The 10933-nt window shown below is 40.8% G+C and overlaps 7 protein-coding genes across 7 annotated transcripts; all 7 read right to left on the bottom strand.

Moving 5' to 3' along the window:
- Window position 1: 1 nt before the first annotated feature.
- On the bottom strand, window positions 2–1243 carry TM35_000232390 (uncharacterized protein; the record flags this gene model as incomplete). The annotated part of the gene is made up of 1 exon (XM_029027479.1): window positions 2–1243. A coding segment is annotated over one exon (1242 nt), but the record flags the coding sequence as incomplete, so codon positions are not given.
- A 503-nt stretch (window positions 1244–1746) lies between these two features.
- On the bottom strand, window positions 1747–3390 carry TM35_000232380 (tyrosyl-DNA Phosphodiesterase (Tdp1); the record flags this gene model as incomplete). Its single annotated transcript, XM_029027478.1, has 1 exon — window positions 1747–3390. The coding sequence occupies one exon, from the start codon at window positions 3388–3390 to the stop codon at window positions 1747–1749; it is 1644 nt and encodes a 547-aa protein (XP_028881333.1).
- Window positions 3391–3736: 346 nt separating this feature from the next.
- TM35_000232370 (ras-related protein Rab21) lies at window positions 3737–4402 on the bottom strand (the record flags this gene model as incomplete). Its single annotated transcript, XM_029027477.1, has 1 exon — window positions 3737–4402. One exon carries the CDS (start codon window positions 4400–4402, stop codon window positions 3737–3739), a length of 666 nt encoding a protein of 221 aa, XP_028881332.1.
- Window positions 4403–5691: 1289 nt separating this feature from the next.
- TM35_000232360 (uncharacterized protein) lies at window positions 5692–6222 on the bottom strand (the record flags this gene model as incomplete). The annotated part of the gene is made up of 1 exon (XM_029027476.1): window positions 5692–6222. One exon carries the CDS (start codon window positions 6220–6222, stop codon window positions 5692–5694), a length of 531 nt encoding a protein of 176 aa, XP_028881331.1.
- Window positions 6223–7092: 870 nt separating this feature from the next.
- Window positions 7093–8118, bottom strand: TM35_000232350 (target of rapamycin (TOR) kinase 1; the record flags this gene model as incomplete). Its single annotated transcript, XM_029027475.1, has 1 exon — window positions 7093–8118. One exon carries the CDS (start codon window positions 8116–8118, stop codon window positions 7093–7095), a length of 1026 nt encoding a protein of 341 aa, XP_028881330.1.
- A 503-nt stretch (window positions 8119–8621) lies between these two features.
- On the bottom strand, window positions 8622–9170 carry TM35_000232340 (uncharacterized protein; the record flags this gene model as incomplete). Its single annotated transcript, XM_029027474.1, has 1 exon — window positions 8622–9170. One exon carries the CDS (start codon window positions 9168–9170, stop codon window positions 8622–8624), a length of 549 nt encoding a protein of 182 aa, XP_028881329.1.
- A 711-nt stretch (window positions 9171–9881) lies between these two features.
- Window positions 9882–10304, bottom strand: TM35_000232330 (uncharacterized protein; the record flags this gene model as incomplete). Its single annotated transcript, XM_029027473.1, has 1 exon — window positions 9882–10304. One exon carries the CDS (start codon window positions 10302–10304, stop codon window positions 9882–9884), a length of 423 nt encoding a protein of 140 aa, XP_028881328.1.
- Window positions 10305–10933: the final 629 nt, after the last annotated feature.

The raw sequence follows: 10933 nt of genomic DNA, 5'->3' as shown, positions 1-10933 counted from the left end.
TGGGAATCCCGACAGCATCACACACGTCCGTGTCAAATGCCCGCTCAAGCTCCGCACGTCTGTGCTTCACTACAAGTCCCCAGACATCGCCATCAAAGCGCACACGGTGACGTGTTACAACATTGCTATATTCTGATGATGCTTGCGAATCGTTGTTGAGTGGTAAAGATTGTGAAGTACTTTTCTTTGGTGATTTCTTAGGCTGAGATCTCGTAGGAATTATTTCTGTTTCTGCTTTTTTCTCCTCTGTGGGAGTTGTGGAATATGTTTCCGTGGAGTGTGTTTTTACTGATATTTTTTGCGATTTATCGTCTTCTTTGCAGTCCTCTAGAATGGTTACTTTACAGTGTTCTTCGTGTTTGCTTGTTAACTTGTTTTTTTCATAAATACTCCATACGCTTGGATATCCGTGCTCGGATAGTATGTGATCAATTGTGTTTTTTGTTGTTGCTGTAGGGTGTGTTATTGTACATTTAACGAAAAGCGTTTGGTTGTCCAAGTTAAGTTGACAGCGTGGCTTGTCGATAGCGTTTGTAACTTCACATATTTCAGAAGTTAAGGCCTTTAGAAGCTCTTCTTTCTTTGTTTGAAGAATAGCACGCCATTCCACCCCATGAAAAAGCATTTCATGACTCGTAGAAAGTTGTAATGGTTTTAGTTCTGGCATGCTCTCTTCAGTGACAGATGTTACACTTTTTGTTCCCTGTTCCATATTACCTTCTTCCTGTAATTCATCCGTTGTGCCTAATGAATCTTGTATTTTATCCAATGATGGTGATTTATACAACTCGTTATTTTTACTTATTTTAAGATCATTTGTACGTTTTTTCCTTTCCTCAAAGAAAAGCAACCAAATATCCTCGAAATTGTAGGCAAGAATTTTTTTATTAATCTCCTTTCCAGAGATATCTGGAGAATGATGGACGGAAAAAACTGCAGCAAGGGAACCCATCGAAAAAATGATGTCGAACACACTGACCTGCGAAACATCCAACAACTTTAATATGGTATTACGAACTGTTTCATAGAGTTTTTCGCGATATTCCTCTAAAACAAATTTCCATTCATCTCCTTTGAAAGCCAATTTGTGGTAGGTTGTCACAAAACCATCTGCAGAGGATGGATGTAGATCGGCGCCTCGATTATCACACTGCGGTAGCTCTTCACAGGTAGTTGGTGTCAAGAGTGCATATTTTTCGTTGTTGTATATAAGCACCGGTTGACCATCGAGTGTTACGTCCATCTCCTTCCCTTTGTTGCATGCCCCCACATCATCGCATCCATTATTTTTTTTACTCCCGGAAACATCCATCTCTGCCTAAAAATTGCTCTTTAATTTTTAAAAACTATAACACGGAAACTTTCTCCCTGTGTGGTTCGCCTAACCTTACCTAAAATGTTCTCAAAGTTTATTCTTTGAACCACTCTGTGTATTTTTTTTTTTTTTCTGGTTTCCTTTAGTGGAAGGGGAAGGGGGAAATAAACTTCCTATTTAAAAAATAAAAATAAATAAAACAAGAAAAAAAGTAAAAAATCAGTCAAATAATAGTAATCCTCTACAAAAAAAAAAACACTTTGTCCAGAAAAGGAAAGGTAAATAAAAAATAATAATAATAATAATAATTATTATTATTATTATTATTATTATTATTATTATTATTATTATAACTGTTTCTATTAATGTTTATTCTACAGAGTGGTTAATTCCAAGTAAAAACTCATGACATTGTTTATACGATCTTGTTATTATAAATCTAAAGATCGGTTATTCTTATTCTCCATTTTTGCCTTTTTTTCAAGACTCGAAATCTCGTCAACAGTATGATCAATGGAATTATTTGTTTTTAGTGCTTCATGAAAGTCCTTTCCCAAAGCATCTTTACCGAAATGAGGAATGTCAATAACCCAAGGCCTGTCTTTAGCAATAAGTGGGGATTTATCTTCACTACCTTCAGATTTCTGCAGCTGAAGAGTACTTGCATATGGTTCAGGATTAAGAGGATCATAAGGTAAGAACAAGATGGGTTCATCTTGAGATCCCTTTTTTTCTTTTTTTTTAATACGCACTTCAATCAGACCATCGCCTTCTACAGAAGAAGGAAGGGGAATCGGTCGAGATGGAGTCACACTAAAAAGTTCGTCCGAAATTTGTATAAAGGATTCACTATCATAGAAAACCCCAAGCTCATAAGAACGTATAGCCAGCTGAGTTCCCTTCTTTTGCCATTCACCCCATGCAGCACGAGAAAGATTAGCACTAGTTAAAATTACCCATTTAAGTGCATCTTTCTTTTCAGTTAACCGCATATATGATTTTATATGTGGTACCGATTGCTTCCTTGTAATCTTGTTGTCGTTCATGTCTTTTGCGCTAAACCCCCAACGGTACAGACGTTTATTGATATAAGGATGACAACAAGCAAGTCGTAGAGGTAGTGAAAGACCTCCAATCCAACCCTCCAAACTATCCCGCACCTCAGACTCTGTTGGGTACACCACTTGAACCATAGGGCGAAACTGTTCTGATATATCTTTATTTTTTATTTCACTTACCATCGCACTTTCCATTTTAACCAGAAAAGCATCAGTTAGTCTGCCTTGAGAACTAAATTGCCACGTTAAGAGAGGTGTTTCCGATTTATCACTTGTTCCCATATATAGAGATTCCAATAAACTCTCAATTCTTCCCATTCCAAACAAATACGCATCAGAACCGCGGTGATAACCTGGAACAGATGATATGAGTTCAACACTAGCGTTACTAAAATCAAATTCATCAAACAATGTATTGGGAATGCCGTTTTCATCACTTAAAGAAGAAAACACATTATAACTATTAAGGTATCTACGTAATTCATTTTTGAATCGATTCCCTCGATTATCCTGTATATTTAAAGGTATATAACTTTCCTCTGTAACCTTATCTATATTAGATCGTTTAGGAAAATCTTGTACATAAATTCCTTGGGTCTTTTGAGACCAATCACTCTCTATAAAATTTGCAGTAAAAATTGCTACCCGTATACCATTTTCATTAACACAAATAGCAAGCTTAGTGTGGTGTACACCAAAGGGAAGAGGCAATTTTGGCTCTATAAACCTGATTCTACCCTTATCTATAGCACCAGAGAAAGATGATGATGAAAATTGTTGCGCCAAACCTTTCTCCCCCGAAACTAAAAAAAGCTTTTTCTTTGTTTGCAACAATGATGGAGCCACCGAAAAGAGCCATTCCATGTCAAATAAAAAATTAGCCAACAAAACATAACTCCAAACCTCATTTTGGTCGTCCACATTGGTACATAACAAATCCCTCAATGTCAACGCAGAAGGAGAATCTATAGAAAGTGCGTCTATCTTATTAACCCAAAAAGGGCACAATAACCTCATTCTGGCGCAAACAAGAACGAATCCCACGATATATATATATATATATATATTAAAGTAACCTCTCTATGACTCTATCAAGGAATAAAAAAAAAAATAGTAACAGCAGGAATTGTTTCCCTAAAATAAAATAAAAAAACCAAAACACACACACACAAAAAAAAAAAATGCATCACCACGTTTAACCAAAACCAGAGACAGTAAAGAGAATTACAATAATAATAATAATAATAATAATAATAATAATAATAATAAATAATAATAATTATAATAATGTCACAGAAAACTCTACTAGAAGACGGAAAAGTACAGCAATCATGTCACAAATATAAACGGCAAATATCCCCTATTAACAGCTACAATGGCGTTCAGCGGGGGAAACATAATCATCCGATGTTTCATTCAAATTTATTTTTACGCCACGAGATCTAGGAGGAGGCACACCAAGGCGCACAGGCATTTTACTTGTCATCCCATCAGAGACTGGTTTTAAACTTTCTTCTACTATTCGACTACTCTTTTCAATTCTATCGACGACATTTGCCGCCACTGCTTCAAATGGTTCAGCAACGCGAATCCCTAATTTTGCACTGACAATAAAATGTTTTGCATTTTGCTGGCGAGCCCAATCTTCGGCCTCTCTCACTGGAACTCGACGCTCACGCTCTAGATCAATTTTATTGCCAACAATGACAACAGATATATTTTGACTACCAACTACTTCTTGAAGTTCCTTCAACCAGATCTTTACTTTTAAAAAGCTTTCGTAATCAGTTATGTCGTAAAGCAACACCGCACCATGAGCATCACGGTAGTAGATAGGACCCAATGCATGATAACGCTCTTGCCCAGCAGTATCCCAAATAGAAAGTACTGCTACAGTCCCATTAGAAAGGTCAATTTTTACGTTAGCGTACATTGATGCTTTAGTTGTAGAGCTACAATCATCATCGAAGGAATTATTGACGAAACGTTGCAGTAAAGATGTTTTCCCCACTCGACCTTCACCCAGCATTACTATTTTCATTTTCATGATCCTGTCACTCATTGGAACGAAAAGCAAAAGGAAATCAGGGGAAAAATAATTCTCCTATTTGTTCCTTCTTATTTTTCCTTATTAATTAAAATCAAAAAAAAGAACAAATAAAAAAATAAATAAAAATAAAAATAGAGCGAAAAGAAAATAAGAAATCCTATCATATAGTTTTATTTATTTTTTTTTTTTTAAGCCTCCCTTCGTGAGAACCATAGAGTGATAAAAATTTTTCATACAACAGTCACTCAAGTTGCGGGTGATCCTTAAAAAATTGTTTCTTGCTCTAGCAGTGATAACGAATAAGCAAAGGTGCGTAGCGAAATATAAATAAATAATAGGTCAAACCAAACGTTGAAAAAAAAAAGAAAAACAACAAAAAAACAAGAAAAAAAACTAGAAGCAAGAAAAAAAAACTAGAATATTTTTTATCTTAAAACACAAAATAAATAGTAATAATTTACACAAGATCCTTCTTAATGGTATAGGGAATGGAAAATCCAAGCCTTACTTTTTCCTCAAGGAATATAAAAGAGGGAAAAAAAAAGAGAAAAACAATATGTTGCTTTACCGTCTTGAACCCTCCGTTCCCGTAATACATATATAAATCCCGATATTTTTGCTCCCAAAGGTTATTCCCTAAATAAACCAAAAGAACTGACGAAATGGAAGTGGTAAGAAATTCTTTTAGCCCGCCTCCCGTTCGGGTAGTATGGGTTGGGTTGGAGTTTTTTTTTTTTTTTTCAGAAACTTATGTGTGACGTACTGTCAAAAAATAAAAATAAAAAAGAAAAATAATATTCCCAGCACCAAATCTCATACATAATTTGATTTTTATTAACGTAAGAGTCGATCATTCTTTTCGTAAGCTATCAAATAAAAAAAAAAAAAAAAACATATCATGGAATCAAATGAGTAAATTGCTCATATTTAATTTATCCATTCATGAAATGGATAAAAACCACTCTATTCAGCAGAAAAGAACGGGAGAAAAAAAAAATGGGAACACATGAAAATAACATTCCAAAGTTCCGTCATACTTTTCTCTGTTGTGCAAATTCCCGATAAACTTCTGTTGCTAAAAAAAAAAAAAAAAAAAAAAAAAAAAAAAAAAAAAAAAAAAACTCCACCTTCTTACAGAAATAAGTTCCCGATAATATCATACTAAAGTCATTATGAGGACAACGGAAATTGTGTCAAGGAAAATATATATATATGAAACATAACTCCAAACCCTTCTATACGAAAGATTAAAAGTTCCCTCATTATTTCTATTTTACACGTGCGGGTGAGATGGGAAATACCATGAAAAGTACGGCAAGTGGTGCGAAACAACCCCCCTTCGAGAATCCGAGAAGAACCATTGAAGCAGCACAAAGGCTTTCCCCTCCCCGAACGGCGGCAAAAGGAGGAAGAAGACACGAAAATAATAAAAAAACCCACACGCCACAAAGAAAAAAAAAAACCGGGGGACGCCCCCTTTTTGTTCCTTCTTTTCCCGCCCGCTCCTTTTCTTCCCCTTCGTGCGCGTTTTTCCCGGGGCCGGGGCTCTCCCGCACCTGGTTTTCTTTTTTCCCCTTCGGGATCCCCGGCGACAGGGGCGGTCCAGAGGGGAAAAAAAGGGCGAAAAGGGCCCGCAACGCCGCGGAAAACGGCAAAAAAAAAAAAAGAGGAGAACGGGCGCCACTTCGGTGGGACGAGGCCTTGGGAAAAAGGCCCGTGCCGGCGATTTTCGACCCCACCGGGTTCTTATCCTGGGGCCCCGGGGGGAGGGGGGAAAGAGGGGCCAAAAAGGGCGTCATCGGTTCAGGCCCCGATTCCCCTCTTTTGGCGAAAGGGGAGGGAGAAAACGAACCCCAACATAACGACCCAGCGCCTCAAACCCCGACGCCCCCCGCAACATTTGCGCACGCATCCAAATTTTTTTTCCCCTCCACAATTTTCCTCTTTTTAAAAACGGGACTGGCGAAAATGAAAATGGTGGTGGTGGGGGGGGTCCCTTTTTTAAAACCGCCTCCCGCTTGGGGGGTTGGGAGTTGGATTTTTTTTTTTTTTTTTTTAAGGGGACTTCCGTTTGACTGATTCGCGCGCATTGCCGGTTATCAAATAAAAGCAAAAAGAAAAAAAAACAGAAAAGAATAATCTTAGCCTTACTTCCACAATAAACAAGAATAGAAAAACAAAAAGAAAACCCTGTATTTAACCTCAAAGGATTGGAACCCCATCGAGTTTAAAAAAAATAAATTGTATTTTCCCAGACAGTTATTTATTTAAAAACATCCTAAGAACTGACGAAATGGAAGTGCTGAGAAGCCCCTTTTAACCTGCTCCCTGATCGGGGGAGGTGGGGGTTTGGTTGTTGGATGAGCTTTTCAAAAACTTACGATTAACACGCTGTTAGGAAAGGAAAGAAGTAAAAATATTCCTAATAGTTAAAACCCATACAAGATATAAAAGTCAGTAAGACTTTATCATTCTTTTCGCAAGCTGGCAAAAACAAAAAACAGAATATGCCTTTCCTACTTTGGTCGAAGGTAAAACAAATAAATAGAAACAAATAAACAAACAAATAATCTATAGAGTTTCGAATGATTCCAAAACACAAAATAATCATGAAACGATAGCAAGCAATAAACAAACGTAAAATCAAAATTATCTATGCCGCCGAAAGATTACCCGGCAGGACTTACGAAGTGGCAGATTCTAGAGTCCCTTCCTCTCCAGAACCCTCCGCTCCCCTTCGCAAGTTGAACCCCCTTCGCCAAGTCCACCGTAGAGAACACGGCGCCCCGTGACAGGCCGTCCGCTGGGTTGTCCCGAGATTCAACGTACTCGAAAGATGCTTGTACTCCTCGGGAGTCCAAAATTCTCAAAATGCGATGCAACTCCCATGTCAAAGCATACGATTTTGCGTGCCCCTTCCTTGCGGAATGCTGCAAAGAAGTATTGTCCACAAAAACCTGTATGTGCTGGGGCAAGATCTCTGCAAAAGCGAGAAGAGCTAAACGTACAGCTCTGGCCTCCGCCTGCACTATTAACGCCGGCGGCGTTATCCAAGTGCCGCCTGCAATCTTGACCTCGCCTGATTCCAAAAACATGATCGCCCCCCATCCATGGAGGGAGGCATCCGTGATCAAACGCTTCTCGTTGCGGAGCAGCGTTCGTAATAAGACACGGCCCTCTCGTGTTGCTGACCGAGGGAGACGGGCCTGTGCGGTTAAGGAAAGCCGTCCGCGGTTCAACGCAGATAATCGTCGCCGCACGGCCTTCAAGAAAAAGAAAAATTTTGTCAGACGAACCCCCAGTATGGCCGCCGCATACAGGAAACGAGACACCGCGACTTCCATTTCCGCGACCGTCCATAACCTTAATGGTCTGATGTCCTGCAACTTGCCTATACATTTCGTGCTCAGACCCACGGTACGCGAACTGTGATCGAAAACGACACCCAAAAAGGTATACGAATGTGCCACAGAAATCACTTCTCCGATAGTGGCGCGACATTCGTCTGCCCGTCGTCTCACTTGCTGCTCCCATTTGACGACCTCCTGTGAGTTACCGGAGATGCGAATATTGTCAATCCAAACATCCAAACGCAATTCGCATGGAGCCGCCCAAGTGGGTTTTACCATCTCCGGAACACCGGCGATGACCGATGTAACTGTCTGTAAAATTTCCGGGCTCACTTTATAACCCATAGGTAAACGAGTTAATTCCACGATAGAATTATCCGCCACGCGGCAGCTAAAGAAACGCCGGGTCTCGAGTGGTAATTCTACCTGGAAAAAAAGAGGCTTTTAAATCCAAACATGACGCAGCCTCCTCCAATACGGCTGGCAAGTAACGCGAGATATGTTCCAACGGTACCTCCGCCTCACAAGGATCGTCCTTATTTTTTTCACGAGGCCATGCAATCCATCGACGGCGTTTCCCTGTGGGTTTTTCCTCAATGACAGAGAAAGGTACGACCCAAGATCCCGTCTCGAAAGACGATGCGTCCGTAATCACACCTGCGGCTCGCAGCAGAACTGCGTCCGCGACTGGAATGGCTCTTTTGCTCTCTCGGGGGCTCGAGCGCGGTGGTAAACTGAGCAAAGACCAGATATGTTTAAAACGTTGTAAAACGGAACCTTCCAGACGCGAAAGGATCCATTCGATATCCAGCACCGTCACTTGAACCTGTTGAAGGGGAATAAGAGATTCATCCTCTGCTGAAGCAATGCGGGTAATCTGCTGTCGACGTGTGATGGTACTGCGGCCCCCTTCCGGGAGGAATCCAGGGCTCGAAACCCCTTTGGAAATCGCGTATTACATCATCTCCACCACCGACGACACCTTCGTGAGCAAGGTCGTGTAACGCCCCAGATAACGCGCCGTGTTCTGCGGAAGATCGAAAGGATCCACGTGTTTTGCGAGTTGAGCGATCACGTGTGAATCCATACCGTGCGCCTCGACCAATTCTGTCGCGTGCCTCAATGCACCGCGCTTGATGGAGTGAGCCGTGGCCCCGTAAGGAGGCAGAATGCGTTCTACGTCGGTGGTCGTCAGCTTCGTTAGACGTTCTTCCGGGCGCAACGTGTGCAGTAGTTGAATCAGAGCAAAAGCGTCCTTGCCCTGTATCTTGATAAAGCGGGACGCCCGGTGGGGGTCCATTTTTGCTGTCTTCGGAGCCACTGCCCAATCTAAAATCACAGATCCGTCTTCGGTCCGTTGAAAGTTTTTCTTCGTAAGTGCCGCGATTTCCGACCATCGACTCGCCGTTATCTACGCCAAGCGGAACACCGTCTGTTCTTTCCAATCCTTTCGGGGCCGAATGATGGTATCCATTTCGTTCTTCGGCAACGGTCTCGCTTGTTTTATCTCTGAGCGCGCTGCAATCTTCTGCAACCCCATTATGAACATATCCATTGGCGTTCTGTCCATGTTTACCATTGCCCTCAACATTCGCGCATATTGTAACTTCGTGGACGGGGCTACTTATAGAGGGCCCTTTCGCCCAAACGAATGATAGATTGGGGAGGGTTGTCCAGATCTTTTATCGTTTTCATCCATTCGTACAGAGCGTCAAAATCCTCTTTTACTTGCGTGGACGTGTGTGTCCAATATTCGAAAGAACGACGCAGATCCATTTCTAGAGCGCAAGTTCCCCATTGCGTAATCGAGGAATCCATGATGATACATCAAAAACCTGAAAATCCGGCTCAATGATCGCAGGCGCGTCAACCTCCCAATCATTATTATCCTCTTCGGAATCTCCAAAAAAAGGTTTTTCGTCACGAGGAGGAGGGGGTGGCCCCTGATTCCCCACTCCATCTGTAAATTTGGTAGACCGATGTCCCTTAGGACTCGTGCCGAATTCCCGAGCGGGCTGCGGCGCGTTAGACATAGGATCCACCCAGCGGTCCGCTTTCTTCGGGCGGGTGTTAAAAAGTTCTTCTGAGCGCTTATTAATATCAGCGTGCTAACGCGATAATTCCTGTGATTTGGCCTCCAGCTGTTGGTCTCGGCGCTCGAGTTCTTGCCTCGCCTGTTCCACATACGCTTGGAACGCTGCGTTACGGCTGTGAAAATCTGCGTCGCGCCGGTTCAATGCTTCCTTGTAAGCTTCAAGGGTCGCAGCCGTTGCTGCGTAAGTTCTGTGATATTCATCCCATTTCGCGTCGAGCACCCCTTTCTCCCAACCAATATTCTGAAAAGCTGAAAAAACAGAGTACAGATACTTGGCCTCGAAAGTAGGCCAATCGGGAGTATGCATATTGGCAACCCGATTTTGTAAGGAGGGATCGCACCAGCGTTTCCATAATTCGCCGTGCTCCAAACAAAGTCCGCGCTGGGTCCATGCTGGTGGACATGTGTTTCTAAACTCTTCCCGAATTCTTCCCATTGTGGAGCAGAGTAGGGGATCAAAGCCATACTTAAAATCCTTGACTTTAAAAGAAAAAACCAAAAACTTAAATCCTTTCTATTCGATTAAAACCTAGGCTCTTTGACTACAACAACAAACCCACAAGGGGAAAAAGGTAAAACATAACTCAAACCCAAATAATAGTAGACCCAAACCGGATGCTTATTCTTTTCACAAGCTCCCAACACAGAAACCGAAAAAAAAAAAAAAAATAAACGCTCCAAACCGGATAACGTGGAACTCCGTTAGAACGTTTTTGATGATCCATAGTTTCTATTCCTGGACCGAAGTCCATATCAGGAATTACTCTGATAAGAACAGTTTAAAAACTTGATCTTAGCTAAATAGCCGAGAAGATATGATAACCAATTAATAAAAATTATTAAAAAATTTTTAAAAAGTATAATAAAAAAAATTTATAATAATAATTATTTAAACTTTAAATCAAAGGCCGCTCACTATGAATTATCCAAGTGGGTGAAGATATTATGTTTTTCTATAAAGTTTTCTTTTTAAAGCATCAGGTTCGGGATCATATGGAGGCAATTTTTTCCCTCCCCCCACCGAAGAAAAAAAAAAAAAAAAAAAAAAAAAAAAAAAAAAAAAAA

This window comes from Trypanosoma theileri (genome assembly GCF_002087225.1).
Source record: "Trypanosoma theileri isolate Edinburgh chromosome Unknown TM35_Tth_23_V1, whole genome shotgun sequence".
NCBI lineage: Eukaryota > Euglenozoa > Kinetoplastea > Trypanosomatida > Trypanosomatidae > Trypanosoma > Trypanosoma theileri.
The sequence above is the reverse complement of the archived record's forward strand: the minus strand, read 5'-3'. Positions and strand labels throughout refer to the sequence as shown.